At 27.5% G+C, this 25,188-nt stretch overlaps 2 protein-coding genes across 2 annotated transcripts in view; both read right to left on the reverse strand.

Moving 5' to 3' along the window:
* The window catches only part of LOC134831878 (protein bunched, class 2/F/G isoform), a 51,554-nt gene that overhangs the window by 15,169 nt on the left and 11,197 nt on the right, over positions 1 to 25,188 (reverse strand). The gene's annotated exons all lie outside the window — the stretch shown is intronic.
* LOC134831877 (vitellogenin-A1-like) lies at positions 18,575 to 25,014 on the reverse strand. The gene is made up of 2 exons (XM_063845705.1): positions 24,280 to 25,014; positions 18,575 to 24,220 (listed from the first exon to the last, which is right to left on the reverse strand). The coding sequence occupies exons 1-2, from the start codon at positions 24,910 to 24,912 to the stop codon at positions 18,731 to 18,733; spliced, it is 6,123 nt and encodes a 2,040-aa protein (XP_063701775.1). The 5' UTR covers positions 24,913 to 25,014; the 3' UTR covers positions 18,575 to 18,730.

A 25,188-nucleotide genomic window follows, 5' to 3' on the forward strand; every position in this document is an offset into this window, starting at 1 on the left:
TTAAATTTTGATGATTTTAGAAAGTTATTGAATAATTCTAGAGATTTTTTTTGGAAAAATTTTGATGTTTTGTTAAAAAATTGTGGACCCGTGGTTTAATCTTGCGATTTTGAGTCAATTGATATTTTCAAGCTTAAACTTTTTCAACTTTTTTCTTTTGTTTTTCATGCAATTTGAACTTTTTTATATTTTTCAATTTTCTTAGTTTTTCACTAAGTTCAGTATATAATTTTTAATTTTTTTGCATCAAAATTTTAAGAGCAAAAAACATTTTTAAAAAATTAGAAGATTTTTGAAGTTGCTTAATTATTTCTTAAAAATGGAGGGCGCAAGTTTTAAATCTAATTTTTTAAATAAAGATTTTTAATTGTTTACCTTTTTTAATTTCGTTATTATTAAATACAGGATAAAAATTTCAATTAAAAACTATGCAAAATTTACATTTAAATTTTATTAAAATTAAGATAAATTAAAGTTTATATAGAATTTTCAATTTTTAATGCATCAAAATTTTTTTTATAAAAAAAATAAAAAATTACTAAAATTGATTTTAACTATTTTTAATCAATTATTAATTTTTTAAAAAAAATTTTTGGAATTTTTAAAATAATTTTTTTTTAATAAAAATTATTTTTAAAATATTTTTAATTAATTATTAATTAGTTTTTAAATATTTTTTTTTTACTTTTCTTTTAATTTTTTTTTTTAGCAAAATAAAAGCTTTTAAAGTTAATATTTTTACTTTTTCTATCGAAAATTCCTTGAAACCATTTAAACATCATTTTAATCTAAAACTATTGACAAAATTACTGAGAAAAACGAGGAAATGACAAACAACTCTGATGGAAGGAAAACACGTCAGAGACACGCGACGACATGGACAACACGCGAAACGCTCTTCAAGGTTAAATTTCAAAGAAAATTCTCGTGTCCATTATTTTTCCATTAAAATTTTTTGATACATCTAAATGTTGTCAAAATACGCTCAAAATGACAACATTTCATTAACTGCCTAAAAAAACAAATAAATTCACATCGTTGCCATTTTTTCGACGATCGAACGATTGTTTATTGAATTTTAAACAAAAATAAAAATTTAGCACGCTTTAAATATGTGAATGGGCATAAAATGAAATAAAATGTGATAAAAAATAATAAACAGAAAAAAAAATTTCCGTCACGACTTATGTTGTTTATTTTTATTTTTTTTTATTTTAAACACAAAATTATGTTAAAAACTATGCGACCACGTGTTCAGTATCTGGTGAATAAAAAATATTAGTATTTTATTATGATGAGATAATTATTTTGCTCTCTCTCGCAAACCTTCTCAAGAACATTCATTGACCTACATAAATTTTTAATGTGTTCGTAAAAAAAAACTATCGTTATGAGTTGGCGCGAGAAGCCAAAAAACTTTTAATCATCAGATGTAAGCGAAAAATAGCACGAGCAAATATTTCGATGGCATCAAACATTTTTTTGCTCGCTAATTTTAGATATGAAGGACAATAAAAAATAAAAAAAAATCGAACAAGTGTGATTTTTTTTGTAATTTAAATGGGGTTGCCTAGTTAAACCCTTTTTCCGATATTTTCATGTAAAGACAAAATTTTAATATTTTTTGGGGCAATACCGTCGTGGTTTTAAAATGTCTGCCGCAACGTCAGTGTCTGCTTTATTAAATCGTAGAAAAATATATCAAAAAATAAAAAAAATTGGGTGATTTATTAATCCCCGCGCTATGTACGTCAGAAAATCCAGTGAGATTTATTATTTTTGTTAAAAAAATAAAGAAAAATGTGAAAAGTGAAAAATTTGGTGTGACACGATGACAATGTAAAGTTGTTTGTTTTTGCAAAAAAAAAAAAAAAAGTTTCGTGAATCACTTTTCTTTAATATTTTTTTTTTGTATAGAACGCAATTTCATCAATTAAAAAGCTAAACTTTATTTGATGACGCTCTTTTATTTTTTTTATTACATTTTATATGTCATGTCACAATTGTTATAAATTTAAATGTATGGAAAATTGTTTTGCTTGGAATGTGCTCATTCCGTGCGGTCGTTTTCATTATTCATATATCAATTATTTGCTAATTAAATGCCCTTCAGTACGACACACATACTGAAGGTACATGGTTAAGGGGAAATGAAAAAGCATTTAATGAGCATAAGTGATTCATTATTTTGCAGGAAAATCACAAACGTTTCAGTTTGACGTCAAGAAGCCATTAAATGATCATATGATGATAATTACAGATTAGCTTAGATGAGGATCAGGGATGGATAATTATTATTATTTGTGTAAGTATTGAAGATTTTTAAAAAAGGCCCTTTTTGAAAAAAAAAATTTTTTTTTTCAATTTTTCAAAAAATATTTTAAATTTTTAATCATTTTAGACTAAAATGAAAATTAAATAAATTTTTTATTTGTAATTAATTAAATTAATTATTTAATTTTTTTTAATTAATTATTTTATTTTTCAAATTAAATTAAATGTTTTTTTTTTAAAATCATTTTTTAAAATTTTTTTTAATAATTTTTCATTTTTTGTATTAGAAGTCAAAGTTTGTAAAGAATGCTAAATTATTAATATATTTATTTTTGAAAATTTTGAGAAAATTCTTACAGAAATATTAAGTACCTAAAAAAATTTTTATTTAATTATTTAACTCAAATCAAGCAAAAAGTAAAAATTAATAAACTCTTGATTTTTTAAGAGCCATAAATTGCAAAAAATAATTCATAATTTTTTAAAAATTTTTAAAAATGATTGGCAATTATTTAAGATAATTAATTAATTAATTTCAAATAAATTTTAATTAAAATTAAAATAAATTAAATTTAAAACAATTTCTTTTGATAAAAATAAAAATAAAAAAAAAATAATTTTAAATATTTTTAATCAATTATTAATTTTGGAATTTTTAATACAAATTTTTTTAATAAAAATTATTTTTAAATAATTATTAATTTTTTCAAATATTTTTTTTTTACTTTTCGAATTAAAAGTTGCTAATAGTAAAAGTTAGATAAATTGTCCATCCCTGCCCATAAATCACATTACATCACCAAAACTTCTTTAGAACATTGATTAATGATTTACACAAATTTAAGTTAAACTAGAGCACGACGACAGCACAAAAACATCAACACTGTCAAATAATTAAAAATATAACATTTCTCTTTCACAAAAACAACATTTTTACTGAAAAAAAAAATAAAACCGGCACACCGGTACTTTTTTTTTTTTTGATATTCTTGACTCATGTTGTTTTAACTTACTTTGGATAAAAATGATCAATGTATTTCATCACGACTTCCCGCAGAACGTCTTGCTTTCCGGTGGTGAGGGCAGCCATTTGCTGCATTGCCATTAAATCGGTTTTCATTTTAAAATTTATTTTTAATTATTTTTTAAGGAACGTTTTTTAAAGTTTTTTTTTGCCGAATACGACAATAAATACGGACACGGCAGTATTTAATTTAATTTGAATTTTATTTTATTACTTTTAACGATCAACTGATAAAAAAAAAGTTTTCACTCGCTCGCCATGTATTGAACATTTATTTATTTATTTGCACATTGGCATATTATGGGGCACTTTCCGGAAGTTGTATTTACACAGAGATTGTACAAAAATAAACATAAACATGAATGTCTCACAGTTTTAGATGTTTTTTTTTTGCTTACGTAATTTACTTTATTTTATTTTGCTATTATTATTTTAATCACACAAAAAGACAATATAAACAAATATTTGACGCTGTCAAATTCAATATGGCTTCTTAATCGTACGACTTTATTTTTTTTTATTTTTTGAATAGTAAATTTTTCGTATACTCTATTTTTTTGGTTTGTTTGTATCTTTTTTGCTGCTTCAACTTGTATTATTTCTATAATTGGTATTTCTTCTTGTTCGCCATAACATGCTCTTTGAAGTATATATTTATATTTTTTTTTGTATATATAATCGCGCGTATATTATTACAAAGTATAGTATAGTAGGTAGTAGTAGAGATTTGGTTGTGTAATGTTTTTCTCACATATATATAGAAATATTTATTTATTAAAAAATACTGAGAGTCTTTTCGTAAATTTTTATCTTTTTTTTACATTAAAACACTTGTTCTATAATTTTATATTTAGACGCAAATAACTTGTATGGTAATTTCACTTTTATTTAATTTTTTATTTTTTTTTCTTCAAATTGGCATGCCTTGCAAAGAGCGAAATTTCTTGTGTGTGTTATGTTGTTTAATATTCAAAAGTTCAAACTCTACTGCTCTCAAAACAGTTTAGTTGAGTAAAAAACCTGATGGTATACAATTTAGAGTTGTCTGTGTATGTACATCGCATCGCCGCGCGTTTGTACAAAAACGAAAAAAAATTACTACTACAAAGGCACCGGTATCGAAAAATGCTATATATATGGGCAACGAATGTATGAAAATCGTTCGACGCGTCGTACAAAATGCGAATGTGTCTGAAGAAAAAAAAACGTTCAAATTTGTTTTTGTATTGCACGACGACTACTACTACCTCGTGTAATTTATATATGCATCAAGCCAAAAATTTAACATGCAACATTTTTATATACTTGTCATTGTCGAGGTATATAATGTATTTGAACCTATCCATCATATGATAGATCGTATTGTTTTTGATGTTTTATAACAATTTTTTATAATTTTTTTTATGTTTTATTGTAGTTTTAACTACAAATTTATTTTTACATAACAATGTACAAACATTAATAGTTGTAAAATATATATTTTTTCATCATTATGAAATATGTATGAAAAAAACTATAAAACAGATTCATAAGGTGTAAAAATATACAATAATATACTTATAAATGGTAACCCTGATTTTTTCTTCTTTTTTTATTTAAGGGTACCTTGGAGAAGGTCAGTAACAATTCATTCAATCCTGAAGATGTTATTCAAATTTATTATAATAAAAATAAATTTTAATTTTTTGTGATGTTTGGTGGGTTTTAATGAATTTTTAAACATTTTGACATCCTTTTACTGTGTTTTTATATATAAAATATGTAGTTTTATTTAAATTTTAATTTTTTAAAATTATTTAAATTAAATAGATATTTTATAATATTTTTCAAACATTATGATTTTTTTATTTTTTTTAAATAATAATTTAATTAAGATATCAAATGATTAATTGTTCAATTAATTTTAATATTATTTATTTAAAATTAAAATAAAATAAAATTACCAATTAAAAAATTTGAATTTACGAGTTTTTATGAAAAATACAAGAGATTTCAAATTTATTTTTAAATTAATAAAAATAATTAAATTATAATTATATATTTTTTTAATAATTCATAATTGTAAAATTTAATTTTTTTTATTAAAATAAAATTAAATATATAAATTTATTAAAAATTTTAAATTTAAATATTTTTTGAATTTTTATTTGTAATAAATTAATATATATTTTTAATTTATTTATTTTTTTTAATTTTAACATTTTAGAATATTAAAAAAATATAACTATAATTTTTAACATTTATTTAATAAAATATAAAAATAGATTTGTTTAATTTAAATTTAATTTCATTAAAATATGTGAATGTTTATTTTATAATTTTATTAAATTTGATTAAATTTTAAAATTAAGGAAATAATATTAAAAATGTAATTTAATTTAAAAGTAAAAATTAATTTAAAAAAAAAATAAAATTTTAAAATTAAATATAAATTTTAATTTCAATTTTAAATTTATTATTAAATTTAAATAAATTTAAAAATTAATATTTTTTTTCATACATTAGTTTTAAAAATTTATTGAAAATGTTCATTTGTTCGATGAAAAATATTTAAAAATAATTCATTTACAATTATTTCGATAATATTATTTAATGATACCAAGATTAGATTATTAGAAAACTCAAAACGGAATTAAATGATAATAATAAGTACGACAAAATTTAGTTCCTGAAGTGATAATTATTATTATCAACTTGTAAATAAATAAAATATATCGCAAAAAAAAACTCAATTATTACAAAAACAACTTTGAGCTCTAATTTTTTTTTGCAATTGCAAGTATTTAAGTGTAAATGTACTCTAGTTTGTTGTACAGAGATGAATGACAGCAATTCTCACTAAAATGATTTATTACACTGGTTTTTGTATGTCATGGCTATTACAATTAATTTATTCGTCTACACACTCACACACCTACCTCAAAAAAAAAAAGCAAAAGCTTGTCGCGTTTTTATTCGCACATTGAACTGACAAATTTTCGATCGAACCTTCGCTCAATAATTTTTTTTTTCGCGCCCATTATTGTCCGTATCAAGGCAAGTTAATTGTTCTCATTGACTGATAATTGTTATTAGAACATTAACGCGAGAGTCATGTTGTCTAGCAAAGCGAAAAAAAAACACGTGGTTTTAAACACATGTAATAACGTCGTCGCATAGCGTAAAGTGAAGTACATGCGAAGTTGTTCACTTTTCCCTCCATTTCATGTTTACACAACATTTCCATGACGCGTCGCGTTTCGTGTGCACGAGAACGCATGGATATAATTAAATTTACTATTTTAAACGAGTTTTTTCATTCATTCACACGAAAAAAAAAGAGTAAACATACAAAATAAGGAGTTTGCAACAAAATAACGTCAAGGCACAATGAAACGAAGAAGAAGTAGTAAACCAGTTTGTATTATGATATTTATTTATATCTGTCTACAATGGCATAAAATGTACTCTATTGCCGTGCAATACGTTGTTTGTACGAAAAAAATTGAAAAAAATGCAGTTGTTGTATGCATATTTGACCCATTTTCATGCAATTGACTAGCAACTCGTTTTTTCGTTATTTATTTATGTTTTCTCAGTACATCAACCACACAACGTTCGGTCGTTAGATGAGTAAGTACATGTATGGGTTTTGCTAAAGGAAAATTACTATGCATCAATAATTCATGCAAAATGTTAACTTTGTATGGTTTCATTGAGGAATTTGGTTTGAAGAATTTTCATGGAAGGTCTTTTTTATTATGTATGAATTTTTTATATTTTTTCTGATTTAATTTGAGGAAAATTATGGTTTGAAGGATTTTGTGTTGTTTTGTAGTTAAGGAACTACCTTTTAAATTGTGTAATTAAATTAGTGGAAAATTTTTCAAGAAAATATTTTTTTTCCACTTTTTTAAGAAATTGTTTTTTTGATACCTAATTGTATAAATTAAAAAAGAAGAATTTATTTATAAAATTAATTTAAATTTTTTGAAAAAAAAATATTTTTATAAATATTTAAAATATTTAAAAAAATTAAAATTAAATTAAATAAAATAAATAAAAATTTTTTTTTACAAAATGACAACTTTTTTTTATTATTTTAATTTTTTATTTGTTTTTATCAAAATAAAAATTAAAATAGTTTTTGAAACACAAGAATTAGAAGAATCAAATTTATTTTATTAACTGAAAAAAATTAAACAAAATAACGTCGTCAATAAAAATAAAATAAATTTTACAAAATTTTTTGATAAAATAAATTAAATACTATTTTTATTTTTTAAAAATACGTCAATTATTTTTTTTTTATTTATTTTCCAACATAAAATGTTTTTGCCGGCAATACGTTGTTTTACGAAAAAAATTGAAAAAAATGCATTTATGCAATATTTAAAAAAATTAAAAATTTTTGAAAATTTATGTAATCATCAACGTTCGGTATAGAAAATTTTAAAAAAAATTTTTTAATTCAAAAATTTTAACCGTTTTATAAAATTTTTGAAAAAAAAAAAATGTATAAAATATTTAAAAAATATTTTGAAAAAAAATTGGTTTTTTTAAATGTAAAAATTTGATTTTCAAAAAAATACAAAAAAAATTTATTATTAATTTTAAATTAATAATAAATTTTGGAAAAAAATTTTTTTAGCAATTAAAAAAATAAAATTAAAAAATTGATTAAAAAATAAATTTTTTAAAATAAATAAATTTAAAAAATATTTTTAAAAAATAAATTATTTTTTTTATTTTATTTTTTTTTATAATTTTATAATTTTTTATTATTTTAAAAATAAAATCTCGGGTTTTTGTTAAACTGAAAACCGGGTATTTAAAAATTAATTTAATTTCAAAATTTATCAAAATAAAAATTTGTTAAAATATATTTTTAAATGCATTTAGATTTTTAATAAGTTTCAAAAATATCAAAAAATTTATTTTAAAATGTCTTATTTTTCACATAATTTAAAAAAAAAAAAATATTGTTTTGACAAAATTTTCAAAAAATTTTTCATTGATAATTGAAAAAATAAAATTTAATTAAAATAATAATTTAAAAGGCATGGTAATTAAAATTATTTATTAAATAATCTATTATTAAAAGTTTTTTTAATATATATTTAATTAAATAAAATTTGTGCAAAAAATATTTTTTAGATATTTTTGATTATTTTTAACAAAAAATTTGATAAACATTTAAAAAAAAAAATTCCTTCAAAATATTTAAAAAAAATTAATTAACAGTTTTTAGTATTCAAATAAAAAAAAATTAATAAATTTTTAAAAAAATAAATAAAAATTGTTATTTAAAAAAATTATAAAATAAGAAAAACAAATTATTAGAGTTTTAAATTAAATTTTCATAAATTCAATTATTATTTTAAATAAATTTTTTAAATTAATTTTTAATAAAAATAATAAATAATTTAAAAACATATTAAATTTAAAGAATATATTTTAATTTATGTATTAAAAATTAATTTGGGTTCAAAATTTAATAATAATAAATTTTTTAAAAAACCTATCAATAAAAATATTTTGATTTTATTCAAAAGCATAAAATATTTTTTTTCTAATATATTTTAGTTAATAATACTAGTTAATAGATTTTTTTTCATTATTCTTAATGCGTTTCAAAAAAAAATCATCAATCAATTTTTTTTTAATAAATTAATGATAAAAGTCATAAAAAAAATATATTGAACACAAAATAAAAGACAGCAAAAATTTTCATCTATGAACACACCTTCAATCGACCATGACGATGCAAATAAGATTGAATTCGATGATAATGCATAAAATGCATGTAAATAGCAAGTGTTCTCTTTTTATGCCTATTTTATTCACATAAAAACGTTTCTATGAGCGAAAGTATTCATTTTTTTCTATTATATTATAAAAAAAAATAATGAAAGTAAAAACTTCTTTTGCGTATAAATAAAATATATTTTTTATGTTTCTATGCTCCGTGCGGGCAATATGATGAAAGTTTTGAAATATAAGCCAATTTTATTCATGTGTGTGTTATTCATGATTGCATTAGATAAAAATTGTGCATTTTTCAACTTGGTCACGTAAAGAATTTTTATCTTCAGACAGGCCATTTCCTGTCATAATTTAATATTTCTCACAAGAAAATCTTTTTAAAATCTTAAATTGAGCAAGGATAGAAAAAAAAAAAAAATATTGAATCAATTGTAACAAATCGACAAGTTGCGAGACGATTCGATGTCGTCAGCAGTGCAGTGTGGTGACAATTTATCGCGATAAAAATAGACATGATTGATATTAAATGAAACGAACGATTTCGGTCTTAATTGAGTCAGCAAAGTGCGAACGGATGTTTATCGTGTGTCCCTTTTCATTTAATTTTGTGGGTTCATTAAACTTGCAAAACGAGCAATTTGCGTCGAAATTTTTGATTAGAAAGGCAAGAGAAACCTTTTTGTATCGATCACGAGGGACTTCCTTGAAATTATTTGATAAAATTTTCAAAATTAATCAAGTTTTGTGATATAATGTGTCACATTTTGTCACTTTAGCAGGAAAAGTGACCCTTTTTTGGTGTTTGTTTATTTATTTTGTGATGCCAACATCAATTATTTTCATGCGAATATTTCTATTTTGTTTGATTTTTGACATGTTCGAAATTTTCTTTAGGCGAAAAAAAAATAATAAATTTAACATTTTTTATCCTTTCAAGTTTTGTCGATAAAATTAATCGAAAAATAATTTGAAAAAAAATATAATTTTGGAAAATTTTAATTATTTTTTTTTCGATGAAAATTAAATAAAAATTTAAAATTATTAAATATCAAAATTTTGATAAATTTAAATAAAAAAAAATGAAAAAAATAAATTAATTTAATATTTATTTAATAATTCAAAAATAATTAATTTTTTTTATTAATTTTATATTAAAATTTTTGTAAATTTTTAATGTTTTTAATTTTTTTTTAAATTAAAATTAAATTAATTGAAAATATTTAAAAATTTATTTAATTTAATTTAATATTTAATTTAATTTTTTTTTAAATTAAAATTAATTAATTACAATAAAAGTTATTTAATATTTAAAAAAATATTTTTTTTATTTTATAATAAATTAATTTTTGAAAATTTAGTAAACTTTTATTCAATTTTATCAAAGTTTAAATTAAATTAATTTTTGACGTCATTAAAAAAAAATAAAAAATTAAAAAAAAATTAAAAATTAAAAAATTTTAAAAAATAATTTTAATTTTTTATTTTTATTTATTTATTTTTATTATTTTAAAAAAATAATTTAATTTATTTTATAATTTTTAAATCTATTTTTTAGAATAAAACATTTAATTTTTTGACTTTCGACCAAAATTCTGATGCGACAAAAAGTGAAAATTTTTGAAATATTTTTTTTTATTTATTTTTTAGATGCAACAAATTACTTGCCTGTTCATCATTCGCGAAATATTGTTGTTTAAACTAGTTCTAAGTTCTTTTTTTGAATAACTAGCGGACGATTTTCGCGATGAAATTTCTTTCATTTCAGGTAATCCCATTTTTCGTTGCGGGGTCATGTGACGTGGTCAGTCAAAAATATTCAATAATATCAATCGGAAAATTTTTCGCTAGCAAGAGCGCGTCGAAAGGTCTAACGAATACTAGTTGCAAGTAAATATATAATTTATTAATAAAATAAAATTTTATTTTTATTATTGTGCACTTCGTGTTGCTATCTATCCGTTGTCTATTTGGCTTTTGTGTTAGCACAGGCAGACATGCCATGAAATTGTCGCGCCTTAAGTTGTCTTCGCGCGAAAAATTTCAAATTTCGTTCCGTGAAATTTGCTTGAGAAGCATTTGATTGGTGGCGACGAAGAAAAATTTTCTCAAAAAAAAAATTTTTTTTTCTTTTTTTTTTTTGCTTGAAGGAATAATTTCCCATCATTTTCAATCACGAATCATCCAATTGATGTTGGCACCGAGCTTGTGTAGCGGATTAGTCACACAAAACCGAACGTTAAGTCAGCTGTCGTTCTCGCACTGCAGCTAATTATATAAAGAGTCAACTAGCTGCACAGAGAAAAGAAAAAAAAATTGAAAACCTTGCCAATTAATGTGATTTGCGTCAATCTACAACAATTTAATGAATGTTCTTGTTAGGAACGAGGAATTTTCTCGATAAATTGTCTCAATGTCGAAAATTAATAAATTGTAAAAAAATTGTACAGACCCTCTTCAACGATTATTTTTGACTTCCTTTTAATTTTAATTTTTTTCCTTACCTAAAAAGAGAAAAAAAAAGAAAATTTATTAATAAAAATATTTTTGTTGCAAAATTTTTCTCGCTTAGAGATTAAAGAGCTGACAGCTAAAGAATTCCAAATATTGATTCAGATGTGAGAAAATAAATATTTTCTATGCATGAGGAATGTTTTTATTTTTTTTGATGGAAATTTATTTCTAAAGTTGTCTGAAAGTCACTTCGAATTAAATTATTTTCTTTAGGAATGAGGTGAATTTTTTTTTGACTAAAACAAAAAAAAAAAAAAATAAAAAAATGTCCTGTCATTTAGATTAACATCCGTTTGTAACGATTGGTGTGGCCTTGACTTTCGCATAGATAATTCCGCCAAAAATAGCAGAAAAAAGTCGCAATTTGGTCCGAAAAACGAAGATAAACAAGCGAACGCGCATTAATTAGCCTTTGACATGCTTTGGTGGTAGTAAAATGTTTAATTGATGAAATGTTTGTTATGACTGGCCTCACTCTCTTTTTTATTATTATTTATTTTTTTTAGTGTTCCTTCTTCACACGCATGAAACATTTGTCATGCGAATTAAATTTAACTGCGTTCGCATGTTGCGGAGCAATTAAGCACTTTCTACGTTTTAGAATTACTTTTTTTTTGCGTTGTCCAGGAAAAAATTGAATCATCAGAAATGTATCGAATTTGGATGGGTTTTGACGTATTTTTATTGGGGAGTGGCTTTGATGAGGAAATTTGTTAAATTAAGGAAGGAAAGTTCTAGAATTATTTTTTTTTGTTTTAATTTTTTTAAAGCTTTGTATTTAAATTAATTTATTTTAAATTAAATTATTTAATTTTAATAAATTTATTTAATTAAATTCATAATTCATTAATTTAATTAGTAATTAATTAATAATTCAATTAATTAATAATATTTTATTTTAAATAATAATTTTTTTTTGATTAATTGTAATTGTTGAATAATTGAAAATTAATTAAATTTTTTTTAAAAATTAATTTTAGGAAGGTATTTTAAAAAATTTTAAATTTTTAAAATAAATCTTAAAATTAAATTAAATTATTTGATTAAAAATAAAAAAAAATTAAATTAAATGTATAATTTTTTTTTAATTTCAAAAAATTTGAATTTGAAGTTATTTCCATGAAACATGAAAGAAAAAAATCAAAGAATATTTATGAAAAAAAGAGAAAAATTTATTTTTTTTTAATATACATTTTTGCAAATTCTTGAATAACTCAAGGAAAAAAATTAACATTTTAAAAAAATTAAAGAAATCTTTTTTTTCATGTTAAATTTAAAAAAAAATAGTAAATCGTGAAATTTTGAGAACTGTAAAAAATGTAAGTAATTTTGAAAATATTTAATTTTAAAAATTTTTTATATTAAAAAAAAATAAATTAATTAAAAAAAAAAATAAATAAAATTTATAATAAAATAATAATAAAAAAAAAACTATTAAAAAAAATCCAAAATCTTATAAATTTTCCAAAAACTGATAAACGCAAAAAAAAATTAAATTGCGTTTCACTTATTCATTTAACGGCATATCTTCCGTTCTATTAATAAACACTTGTCAAAACACCCAATTAGCCATCCCAATCATCATCATGTCGTTAAGGAATTTTTGGCAACCGCTGGAAAATTTTTAATGCTGTAATATATTTATGTGCGGAAAAATTTGTCTTCCTCTTGTTTGCTTTTCATCAAGCGTTAATAATTTTGCACACACGGAACAAAAATTTTCAATGTAACAAGATTTTCACCTTGGAGGCGCGTGGTCATTGATCGTCAAAAAAATTATAAAAAAAACAACAAAATCTCTACTCAGACAAAAGATGTTTGCTTTCAGTGATCCGCAGATGAAGAAGAAAAAAAATAATAAAAAAAGTATGATGCAACCAAAATAATAAAATAAATAAATGATAAAGCGGCGCACACAGCTTCAAGTCACTAAACTAATGTTCTCTACGTAACCTTGAAAGTGAATGTTCTGGAACGTGTTCCGATCAATTGTGTATGATGTACAAAAAATAAAACACTCACAAACCGCGCGAATTACTTCCAAAACACGAATAATTTATGTGCATCTACTGGTCTACCAAATAAAAAATTAATTACACACAGACAAAATAATTTTTTTCGACAGTAAATTTGTGTTAATTTTTTGTTAGCTTGTAATTTAGATAATTGTCGATGTATTTACTTTCGTTTTCTCTCATTTATTTTATTGTCGAAAAACGAGACGTAAAGGACATGTAATCAATAACAGTAGATTGCTTCATCAAAAATTAATGAATAGCCGCACGTATCATGAAAAATGCACAATATTCCATAGCAATTTGTTGATGTTTTTTACGCATTTCGAAGAAAAAATTGAAATTTTATCAAGATAATGTGTCTAAAATTTTTGAAATGTGCATTGGGGCGAAAATTTTTAATGTTAACTGGGTTAAATTTAAAATGAAAAATAGAGGAAACATTTCACAAAGAGTCTTGGGAAAAAAATTAAATGCAAACTGGGGTTAAAATTTAGAATGGATAAATCTTAACCAAAAAATGTGCATTGGGGCGAAAATTTTTTATGTTAACTGGGTTAAATAGAAACAAAAATTAGATAAGGAGTAAATATTTTACGGAGGACATTGGAACAAAAAATTAAATGTAAACTGGGGTTAAAACACAAAATGGACACACATTTTAACAAAATAATGTGCATTGGGATGATATTTTTTTTAGAATATTCAATGGGACAAAAAGCAAGAAATTATTTTAAGATTAAGATTTTTTTAGATTTTGCGACTGAAGATTGAAAACTGGGATAAAATTTGATATCATAAATATGTTCTATATTTGGATGACGAAAAATGTGAACTGGGATGAAATTTCATAATGTTCACTGGGCTTAGATTTCAATTACTTACAAAAAATTTAAATTTCAAAGAAAGTCAATTATATTATTTTTTTGATTCATATTCTTCATTAAAATCCCAATGCACATTTTAATATTTGCCCCAGTGTAAATTTTAAAATTTACCCCAATGCACATTCTATTTTTTTCATTTTACGAAAAATAAAAATTTGGGATAAATATTAAATATATTTTAAAGAATTGGAGATTTAAATTAATTTGAGTTAAAAAAAATATTCTAAACTGTTTAGAAAATTTAAAATATTCACTGGGCTGACATAGGTTCAAAAATCAAAATGCGATGCTATCCTTTTGACGACAACTTTCTATCTATTTATTTGCCGTTCTTCATTCCGCGAATGTCGATGTTGTTGTTGATGTCGATGAAGACTTACCCAATAAAATTCTTAATAAAACAGTAAACAGCTACAAGAGATCGTTCATTGTTCATCGCTGGATTAAAGAGCAATTCTGATGGCTTGATAACCGGCAACGGCGATGTCGTCATTTGGTCACCGCTGTGTTTATTTATTTGATTCGTCGTAGTGGTCGTTGTTGTCGTTAACAACAACTGACATGACCTATCCTGCGTTTGTTGCTGACTATTTATCGAAGTTAAATCTGGATGCTGATATTGAAGTGTTGTCGTTGTTGTGGTTGTGTTATTTACAGTATTCATGATGTGCTTATGCAGAAAAAAAAAACCGAAAGGAACTAACCGATCATTTCATAACGAGTGCGAAATCGCTCGTATGACGCTACATTGTTCTTCTTGTTCATTTTTTGAGTTTTACTTTACTTTTATTGCCAATTGTTATCATTATTTTCGTATACTTTTTTGATTGTTTGTCCATGTATTGTGATGTTGCTGATTATGTGTCAGTTACTTTTAATTAATTAATTTTAGTTTTTTTTTTATCTATGTACATTTCTCACAAAAACTGCTGCTGCTGCTGATAAATTAAATATCAACTAAATGAAAAATAATAAAAATATCTAAAAACCGAAGGACTCGCATGCAACAATTTTCCTCGTGTGCCTTGACGTTTGAAGGACTTGTTATCGTGACAGGAATTTGTGTAAATTAAAAAAAAAATTAAATAAAAAATTGACATTGGACAAAATTTGTCAAGAACTTGTCATTTTCATAAAAAAAAAATAAAAGTAGATTCACGGAAAAAAGGGAAAAACAAAGAAATTTACTCTACTTAAGTTTAGTAGACATTTCATTACAAAAGAAGGACAAACTTATTGCATGCAGACAGTGACTACAATTTTTTTTGTATTTGACAATTTTTTTCAAGGAAAAATTTTTTTATAAAGGATAGAATTTTTCAATCTACGAGAAAATTTAATTTAATTGGAAGTGGAGTGAAAATTTGTTAAATACCTGCTGTTTTTAATTTAAAATTTATTTTTTTTTTGAAAGGCGTCTTTCGCACTTTTTTCAAACTATTTTTTAATTACGTATTTTTTTCCTGGATTTTTTTTTTAATTTCCAGATTTTTTGATAAATTTATTTTTTTATTTAGAAATTTATTTTTTCCCTTTTGGGACACTTTTTTAAATTTTTTTTTTAGATACAAGATGAGAGTTAAATTCACTGTTACGTTAAATCTATATATTTTTTTTAATTCATAAAATTTACTTCTGTTGACTATTTTTATGTATATTTATTTTTGTTTTGTAATTTTTATGTGTTTGTTTGATTATATTGTCATATTTAATAGAATAAAAATTACTACACAAATTACAACAAGAACTCGAAACCAGAAGCAAATAAGCAAAGTACTAGATATGGGGGTAACACTCACGTTAATATTAATTCTTGGGTTCGATCTTCCAATGGTTAGAAGTGCTTCATACAGAACTCTCTTTGCACACACTCCGTTTTGGCGAGAATCGTACCGTCTTCCAATATTGATTAACGCCACGACGCATGCGTTATTTGGAAATCAGTCCAGCTTTCCTCGATTGTTTTGAAAAAAAAACAGAAGAAAATTCTCTCGCTCAATATTTTTCAGCGTGAGCATACTAAAGGATACGTTGAACGTTTGAGAGGGAAAGTGAAGTTCCGTACGACGACTCAGGTGAAGTACCAGACAAAATGTGTGCATGTATTTGTTGTGAACGAACAAAATAAAAACAAATCGTAAAATAAATGTATGCGACGCAATTCTATACGATTGTTGGTAATATGAGACTTAATTTCATTGATGTTGATTTTTTTTTTTTTGTCAAAAGCTCCTAATGACTCAAAAAATTTCTAAGGGACTTTTTTTTCAACACGAATCACTCAATCATGTTCATGTCAAAAAAATGCTTCGTGATGGTTGCAAAAAAAAATTTACTTCAGCTATATAGGTAATTACATATTTACTACAAGAGGTCAACGACCTCAAACAGAGCCTTTGTAACGAACAAATATGTGCCAACAACATCAACATAATTTTTCATGTTGCTTGAACAAAAAAAAAATTACATAATGAAACTACACTACATAATTTATTATTGCGAGGGCTCTTACTTTGTAATATTTTAAATACAATTTCTTGTAGAAGAAACAATAAAACACGAGTTGTTTTATTATTTATAAAGCAGGTTTTTTTCTGGGGCACTAATATTTGATGATGATGATAAGTCACTGTCCTAGCGTAAGTATATAAAATCGAGCATTGATCTTAGAGGAAGGAAATCAAAAACTAGTTAGGTAAGTTGGTGTTTATTTAAGAAAAAATGTTTCATTTTTCATCCCAATTTTAAATATAAATTTTCGAAGGTAAAATTGTTTCAAAAAATTTTAAAATTAATGATTTTTTTAAATATTTAATTATTATTATTATTATTAATTAATTATTATGAAACAAAGTATTGAAAAAAAAATTATTTCTTAAAAATCATTAAAAAAAATTAAATTTAAAAAAAAAATACATTGAAAAAATTTTTAAAAATATTAAAAGAAGTAATAAATTGTTACATTTTTTTTTATTTTTAAAGAAGTTCAATATTTAATAATTATTATTTTAAATAATTATTTTAAAAATTTTTGAAGCAAAATATTAAAAAATTTTGAAAATATTTTTTTTTAATTTCTAAAAATTCATTAAAATTTAAAAAAAAAAATAAATTTAAAAAAATACGTTCAATTTTTTTTAATAAATATTTTAATGTATTTTTTTTAAAATATTTTACGTCAAATTTCGTCAAAAAAAAAATTTTTAATATTTTTAAAATATCAATTTTTTAATATTTTTTAAAAATATATTTCTCTATATTTTGATAAAATTTTGCGTCAAATTTTGGCAAAAAAAATATTTAATATTTTTAAAATATAAATTTTTAAATATTTTTTAAAAATATTTTTCATTAATTTCGATGAAATTTTCATTAATTTTTAATCATAAAAATTTCCATTTACATTTTATTATTAAGGATGAAAAATGAAACATTTTCATAAATTAAATTTGTTTAATAATAATTTAACTTTTAAAAATATTTACTTTTCTTTTATAGAATATTTGTTGCAAAAATAATATAGAGCACAAAAAATATCCACGGACACAGTACAAAAATGCAGAAAAATTCAGTCATTTTTTTATAATAAATAATTTTTTTCACTTTTTAGCCAAAACTGTTTTACAAAATTGCAGTAGTTTTTAAAGGTTCATAGACCTCAGAAGTTTTTTTCTTGTAATTTTTCTAAATTGTCATGTCACTCAACACAATATTTTTTTAGATTTTTTTTTTCGTTAAAACGATGTAAATTATTGAATATTTTCGTTAATATTTATTCTTGATTGACACACGTGATTTTTCGTCCAAACGAGACACCGAACGCGGCGATAATAAATCTAACATACCGAAAACACCATTATTCTCTGAAATATTTTGTCGAGTTTACTACATGCCATCGGTCATGTACATACATATGTATTCACACGTAACCTAACCACAATACTTAATATACTTGTTTGATCAGTTTTTTTTTTGCTGACTCGTAGAACTTTTTTTTCCGTTTCTTTTATGTTTAGATATTTAGACAACCTGGGAGAGGTCAAGAAATTGTCGTTGTTGGAAAAAGTGAATGAACGAATCTCATCAGGTGAGGATTTGTGAATGTCGTTGTATTTAACTTTGTCGATAATTTGCCTTTATTTATTTAAAATAAAAAAGAAGAAGAATTGATAATATACATGCCATTTTGGATTGGATTGGAGTAAATAAATTAATAAAAAAATAAATAAATAAAAAAATGATTAAAAATTATCTGCTAGAAAGCCGGTAAGAAATTAAGCAGAAGCTCCTTGACGGCGACAGCTTGATGGAACGTAGAATTTCAAAGTTTTGCTGGCGGAATAGCGTTTGAAGTCGACTTCTTGTCCGTTGTAGATTTGTCTTTTGTAGGATTGAGCTTCGGCATCTTTGCGAGGCAAACAGAAGACATCAACGTTACGTTCAATCTTTTTCTCGGATTGGCAATGTGGTTGACAGACAGGCAACTGGCGCAAAGTGAAGCAATATTGTCCTTCGTATTCGACGAATTGGTATTGTTGCTTGACTTCGCATGGCTCACCGCTGTACTTGTATCCCTTTTTGAAGAAGTAATAGCTGTCTTTGCCTTTCTTTTTGTATTCATCGTCGTACTTTTCGTATTCTTCGTCGTATTTGTCAGCTTTCATTTTCTTTTCTTCGACGTAGGATTTGGGACGAAGTTCATTTTCTTTTTCATCATCATCGTCATCATCATCATCGTCGTCCTTCTTTCTCTTTTCTTCCGAAGAGGAATCCGAAGAGTCGCTTGAGTCACTGGAATCTGATGAGTCGCTTGAGTCAGAGTCGGAATCGCTATCGTCTAAGTCAACACGTGGCTTTCTGAATTGAGGATATTCGTGGAAAGTGTAGTTGTACATGTGTCCATATTCGTGAGTAACTTCGTAGCATTCTGCCTTTTCAGCTTCCAATTGGTAAGCCTTAGCATGTCCTTGGCACGAATCTTCATCAGTAAGAGCCCAAGAGTGAACAAAGTGTTTGGGTGAACGAAGAACGCAGTTTTGTGGCGACATGAAATCATCTTCACCATCACCGTTGTAGGTTCCGCAAACACCACGAACGTAGTCTTGGTAGTATTCGTTGGCATCGAAGCGTGCACGATATCCATCATAGAACAATTCCATTTGGTCGTCACGGATGTCCATCTTGATTTCGCCACTTGGCAAAGCATAGGCACGGAACAAGGGTTGTTCGTATCTGTTTTCTTCGCTAGTGTACAATTCAACGGCGTATTTCTCGGAGATTTGTTGTTGTTTCTCGTTGATGAAGAAGTGTGGGTAGTCCTTGCCATTGGGTGTGACACGGATAACGTAATCTGGTTCGCTTTCACGTCCCAAGACAATCATCAATTCCTTTTGGTCATCGGAGGCATCACGCATCAAGATGGCGAACTCTTGATCTTGGTCATAGAAATATCTGTGCTTGTTCTTTTCTTCATGTTCTTCAAGATTTTCAGGGATCTTTTCAGCATTGGTTGCAACGACATGCCAGCATTTTCCGAATTCGAATTCAAAAGTACGGTTATCGAAGGTGTTGATCATCTTTTGTCCAACGGTACATTTTCCATAGAATTGATCGCGAGTGTAGGCATATTGCATACGTTCAGCAGCCGACATAGTTGGATGAACTGTGAACAAACGTCTGACGTAGTTGTTGTCAAAGTGCATGTTGCTGTATTCAGCTTCATATTCAGGTGCTTGCAAACTAACGTTGGCAGAGCGCATGTCAGGTTCGAATTGGTATTCAATGTACAATTTGTTTTCCTTGTTGCTAACTTTGTGGAATTCTTGTTCAGCATATTGCAAGAGATCAAATTCGTGTTGCAAGTTGAAGTACATCTTGGTGACGTAACTCTTGAAGGATGATGGCAAGTTGTATTGAATGTTAGCAGAGAATTTGTCGAAGAAGTTGGCGCGTTTTGTGACATTTTGACAGGCTGGCATCAAGTAATGTCCTTGGTTCATTTGACGTTGGCATTCTTGTCCCATGGGAGAACGTTGCAAGTGATATTTACGTTCTTCAGTCTTTTCGAATTTGCTCTTCATGGAAATTTGATATCCACCCTTGCATTTTTCTCCATAGTTGAATTGGAGTGCAAATTGAGAGTTGGCATCATATTTCAAGGCATTCAAGAAGTTCATTGCTGGTACGTTGGGATAACGGCTGTAGGCAGACAAGCAAGCTTGACGTTGAGGATACTTGTATGGGTTGGCATGGAAGAATGAAAGGAAGCGAGTCTTTTCATCAACTGGACTGTCGGCATAGGCAACAGTTGCAATGTATTCAGCTTTGCGTGGTCCATAGAATTCAACAGCGAAATCGTGAACATAGATATCGCTATTACGAATGTCAGCTCCAGCATTTTGGGCAAATTGACGTTGGCGTTTCTCACTGAGAGGCTTGAAGTCATACGATTGAGCGTAGTTTTCTTCATTGTATTCGCCAGCATAGGCATGACGGCTCTTTGGATGCTTGGCATCACTGCTACGGTAATCTTGATCGTATTCAGTTTCGTTGTAGGAGTAACGGAAAGCAACTTTGTGAGCTGGAGAGTAATCCAAAGCGTATTTGGCGTCAAGTTCGAAGTAGTGAGCAGGGAAGTGAGAGTATGGGAAGTACAAGGCAGAGGCCAAATCGTGTCTGTCGAAACGGTTGTACCATTCGGCAAAGTCGTTGTAACGGTAGTTGTGCTTAGCTTCAACTTCAACGGACATTCCGAAGTATTCTTCTCCGAAACGATGTTTCATTTCTTCAGTTGGGCGACTGTAGATGATCTTGAAGTCCTTAGCATCATTAACTGGGCGAACATCAGCGATATCCTTAACAGCTGTGTATGGAATGCAGCTGACATGAGCGATTTTGTTGTCTTCTTTTTCGTATTGTGGGTAAACTTCAATGTGTACTTCAGCATTTTCCAAGTCAACATCAGCCTCCATGGCGAATGGAGCGTGAGCGTGGAAAGTCTTTTGGTATCCAGCAACATAACGTTGATGATCGAATGGAGTGAAGAATCCAACTTTAGCATCAAGCATGGATGTGAAGTGCATGGAGAAGTTTCCGCTAACGTTGAAGGCTCTTGGGACGTAGAAGCGATCTTCAGTCTTGTCAGAGAAATCGGGTTGTTGACGATATTGAGCGTATCCGCCAAAGTGAGCCAATTTGGGTGTTTTGAAAGTGTAGACGAATGGGAAACCAGTTTCCATTGGGTAAGCAACGGTAACGACTTCATCATTGTAGAATTTAGTGTGGTTGATTGAGCGACCATTTTGGTAAGATTTCAAGAATTGACGAGCTTTGTATGGCAAAGATTCGATTGTTTGGTTGTTGAAGGCATGGAAGAATTCACGTCCGAACAATTGATATTGGATTTGACCTTCCAATTCTTCAGCTTCATCGTAGCGAATCTTCAAAGATTCGGCGATCTTTTGAGTAGACCATTTTTCTTTGTATTCCTTGTTGGCTTTGTTTTGGCGAGATTCTTTGTATTCAGCACTATCGGCGAATTCCAATTGATCTTTGGCAACGTTGAACAAATCATCAATGCTTGAGAAAAGATAGTGATATTGGTAATAATAGCTCTTGTAACCTCCATAGTTCTTTTCATACGAATGGAAGAAAGCACTTGGCATGGCATGATCGTCACTGCCAAAGTAGTGAGTGTGTTGAGTGTAAGCCAAATCAAGTCCTTCGACAACGTAATCTCTGACATAGTAGCGAGAATAGTGGTTTCCGTAAACTTTTTTGCTAACCATTTGGTATGCAGCTCTAGCGTTTGCAGCGAAGTCACTGTGATCTTCATGATCCAATTCAGCGGCGTATTCAAGAGCAGATTTAACGGCAGCGGAAACATAAGTGCTGGGATCGTGATGAGTGTATTCAGCCATACGTTGGAGCATAGCAACTGAAGGCTCAGTCTTGAACAACATGTAAACGGCGGCACAACGAACTTCGTGGTACTCAGCGATGTTTTGGTAGATTTGGTACATTGTGGCTTGTGCAAGTCTTGGGTAGAAGTCAGTCAAACGGTTCAAAGCAACAACGATAGCCAAGCGTTGGAAACGAGTAGCTGGGTATTGTCCTTCAAAGTATGGAGTGAAGACATCCAAGATTTTAGGATGAGCGATGTATCCGAGAGCACGAGTGTAGACCAAGAATCGTCTGCTATCTTGTTCAGCAGCAGCTTCCTTCAATTTGTGGGAAAGATAAGGAATAGCTTGAAGAGCAACAACTTCATAATCACGATCAGACAAGAATCCAAAAGCGTAAACAGGGAATTGCTTGTAAGCGGTGCGGTTGCTAACTTGACAATATCCGATGGTAGATGCATAACTCAAGAGAGCAGTAACATTCAAATGTTCTTGTTTTTGAACAACACTGCTGGTAGCGAATTCAAAGTATTCCTTCATGTATTGCTCAGTTGGTGTACGAATGCGTCTTGAGAAGTGAGCCAACAAAGTAGCAGCTTCTTCACCTTCGAATGTACCTTCTAAGATGGAGTTCTTGATGAAACGGAAAGCAGGCAAAGTTCCAGATTGTGCGCATGCATCACGGAATGCAACCCAAGCAGCATAACGTTTGTAGTATTTGGAGTAGTAGTTGTAATAACGGCTTGCAGAGTTTTGATAATCGTTGTCATAGTCAAAGTACAATTCCTTGGCAATTTTGAAGAGATCTTCTTCGTCGCAAGTACGGATCATGCGAGTAAGTACGTTGAATTTGGCCAAAGTGTTCTTTTCAGGGATTTGACTTGGGCGGTACATATCATCAGCGATTTCCTTAGCCATCTTTTGGATTTCGGCAACAATATCAACATCATGAGATGCATGGATATATTTTCCCTTGTATCCAACAAAGTATGGCAACAATGGAGAGTTGGGAGCACTCTTCATTTGGGGTTTATCGTTGAAGTATTGTTCGTCGCTTTCGAAACTGTAAGATTCGCTGCTTGAGTCGCTATCAGAATCGCTACTGTCAGATTCAGATGAGCTGCTCGAATCAGAAGAAGAATCGCTAGAATCAGAAGAAGAATCGCTAGAGCTTGAGGTATCATCGCTATCTTCATCTTCACCAGATGAGCTGTCAGAAGATGAGCTTGAGGATTCACTGCTGCTTTCGTCAGAAGTTTGGTTCTTTTCTAAACGATGTTGATCTTTGTTATATTCAGCATACAATTCCTTTTGTTTCTTGGGAGAAATGGTAATGCTACGACGAGATCTCTTTCCAGATGATCTCTTCTCAGTCTTGTATTGTTGAGCTGGGCTGACTTTTTCATTGTCTTTTTCGTCGGATTTAGAGTCAGAGTCATCAGAATCGCTGCTATCGGAGGAATCAGAAGAATCGCTGCTGTCTGAAGAAGATGAGCTATCTGAAGAGTCGCTGCTATCGGAAGAATCAGAAGAGTCAGATGAATCAGATGAGTCACTGCTGTCAGAAGATGAGGAGCTATCAGAATCTTCTTCAATCTTGTATTCGCGGACATAGTTGTATTTATCATTTGGCAAGTTGTAACTGTAAACCAAAGATGTGTTGACTGGATTTGGAGCGGCTTTAGGGAATTCTTCTCCCAAGTACTTGTAGTCAGACAATGTGACATTGACACGACTGAAAACGACAGCCTTTTCTTCGTCATACATAGCTGGGCTAAGAACATATTTGTTGGTTGTGTGAGAAGATTGGATAGTGTAGTTTTTCCATGAGCCAGAAGCAACAATGCGACTAACAGCGTGTTTCTAAACGAATATTGAAGCATTACATTTTCGTACGATATTTTACTATTTAGTTTACTTACAGTGAAGAAATCACCCATTTGGTTGGTGCCAGGCTTGAAGTCACTCATTTGAGTGAATCCATAATGGTAACCCATGCGTTGTTCGCAGTTGCTGTAATTCTTGGTCTTGACAACTTCGAAGAAGTTATCATTGTGTGCCAAAGATGGGAAAGGAGCCAATTGTGGGTGACTTTGGATCAAGTATTTTGGGAAAGGAGAAACAGTGTAAGCAGTTTCGCAATTTCCAGTGACGGAAGGTTCCATAACTTTGTAGTAAGCATTGTACAAACCCTTTTGTGGCAATTGATTGTGACGGCACTTGATGAGATTTTCTTGTTCAGTATCCAATTGGAATTGACTGACAATACCCTTAATTTGGTTAGCTTCTTCATTAGTGACAGTCTTGTCGAATGCCATGTGTGTAATAGCGCCATCTTTCAAGAAGATCTCGAAAGGAGTGCTACTCACGGGCCATTGCTTGAACTTCAAGTCTTTTTGGTGTGGTTCGTAGGTTTCGTCAGAAGCAAGCTCACCATGGAATTGAGCATATTCTGGCTTAACAATACGACCAACCAAGACATGATGGCTACGTGGGCGAATGGTAATGTAGGCACGTTGAACGATTCCGGCATATTGGTTAGCAATATCGGGCATTGCAGTAAAAGTGCGTGCATCTACGGAATATTTGTACTCATAACCGCAGTTCCATCCTGGGGAACATTCACGGCCTTGGAATTTTTCAGCATATTTTCTATCACTTTCACTATCGTAACTGCTAGATCCAGCAGCAAAGCCAACTAAAATATTTCACACAGTAAGTATTTGCTCAAATTCGTTAATTCTCTGAAAAATATTTACCTAAAACAAGAAGGGCTACTGAAGTCCACATCTTGAAGTGCTCGTTATTAACAAACGAAGACAACTGAAGTA

The sequence above is a fragment of the Culicoides brevitarsis genome, chromosome 2, assembly GCF_036172545.1.
Source record: "Culicoides brevitarsis isolate CSIRO-B50_1 chromosome 2, AGI_CSIRO_Cbre_v1, whole genome shotgun sequence".
Lineage (NCBI taxonomy): Eukaryota > Metazoa > Arthropoda > Insecta > Diptera > Ceratopogonidae > Culicoides > Culicoides brevitarsis.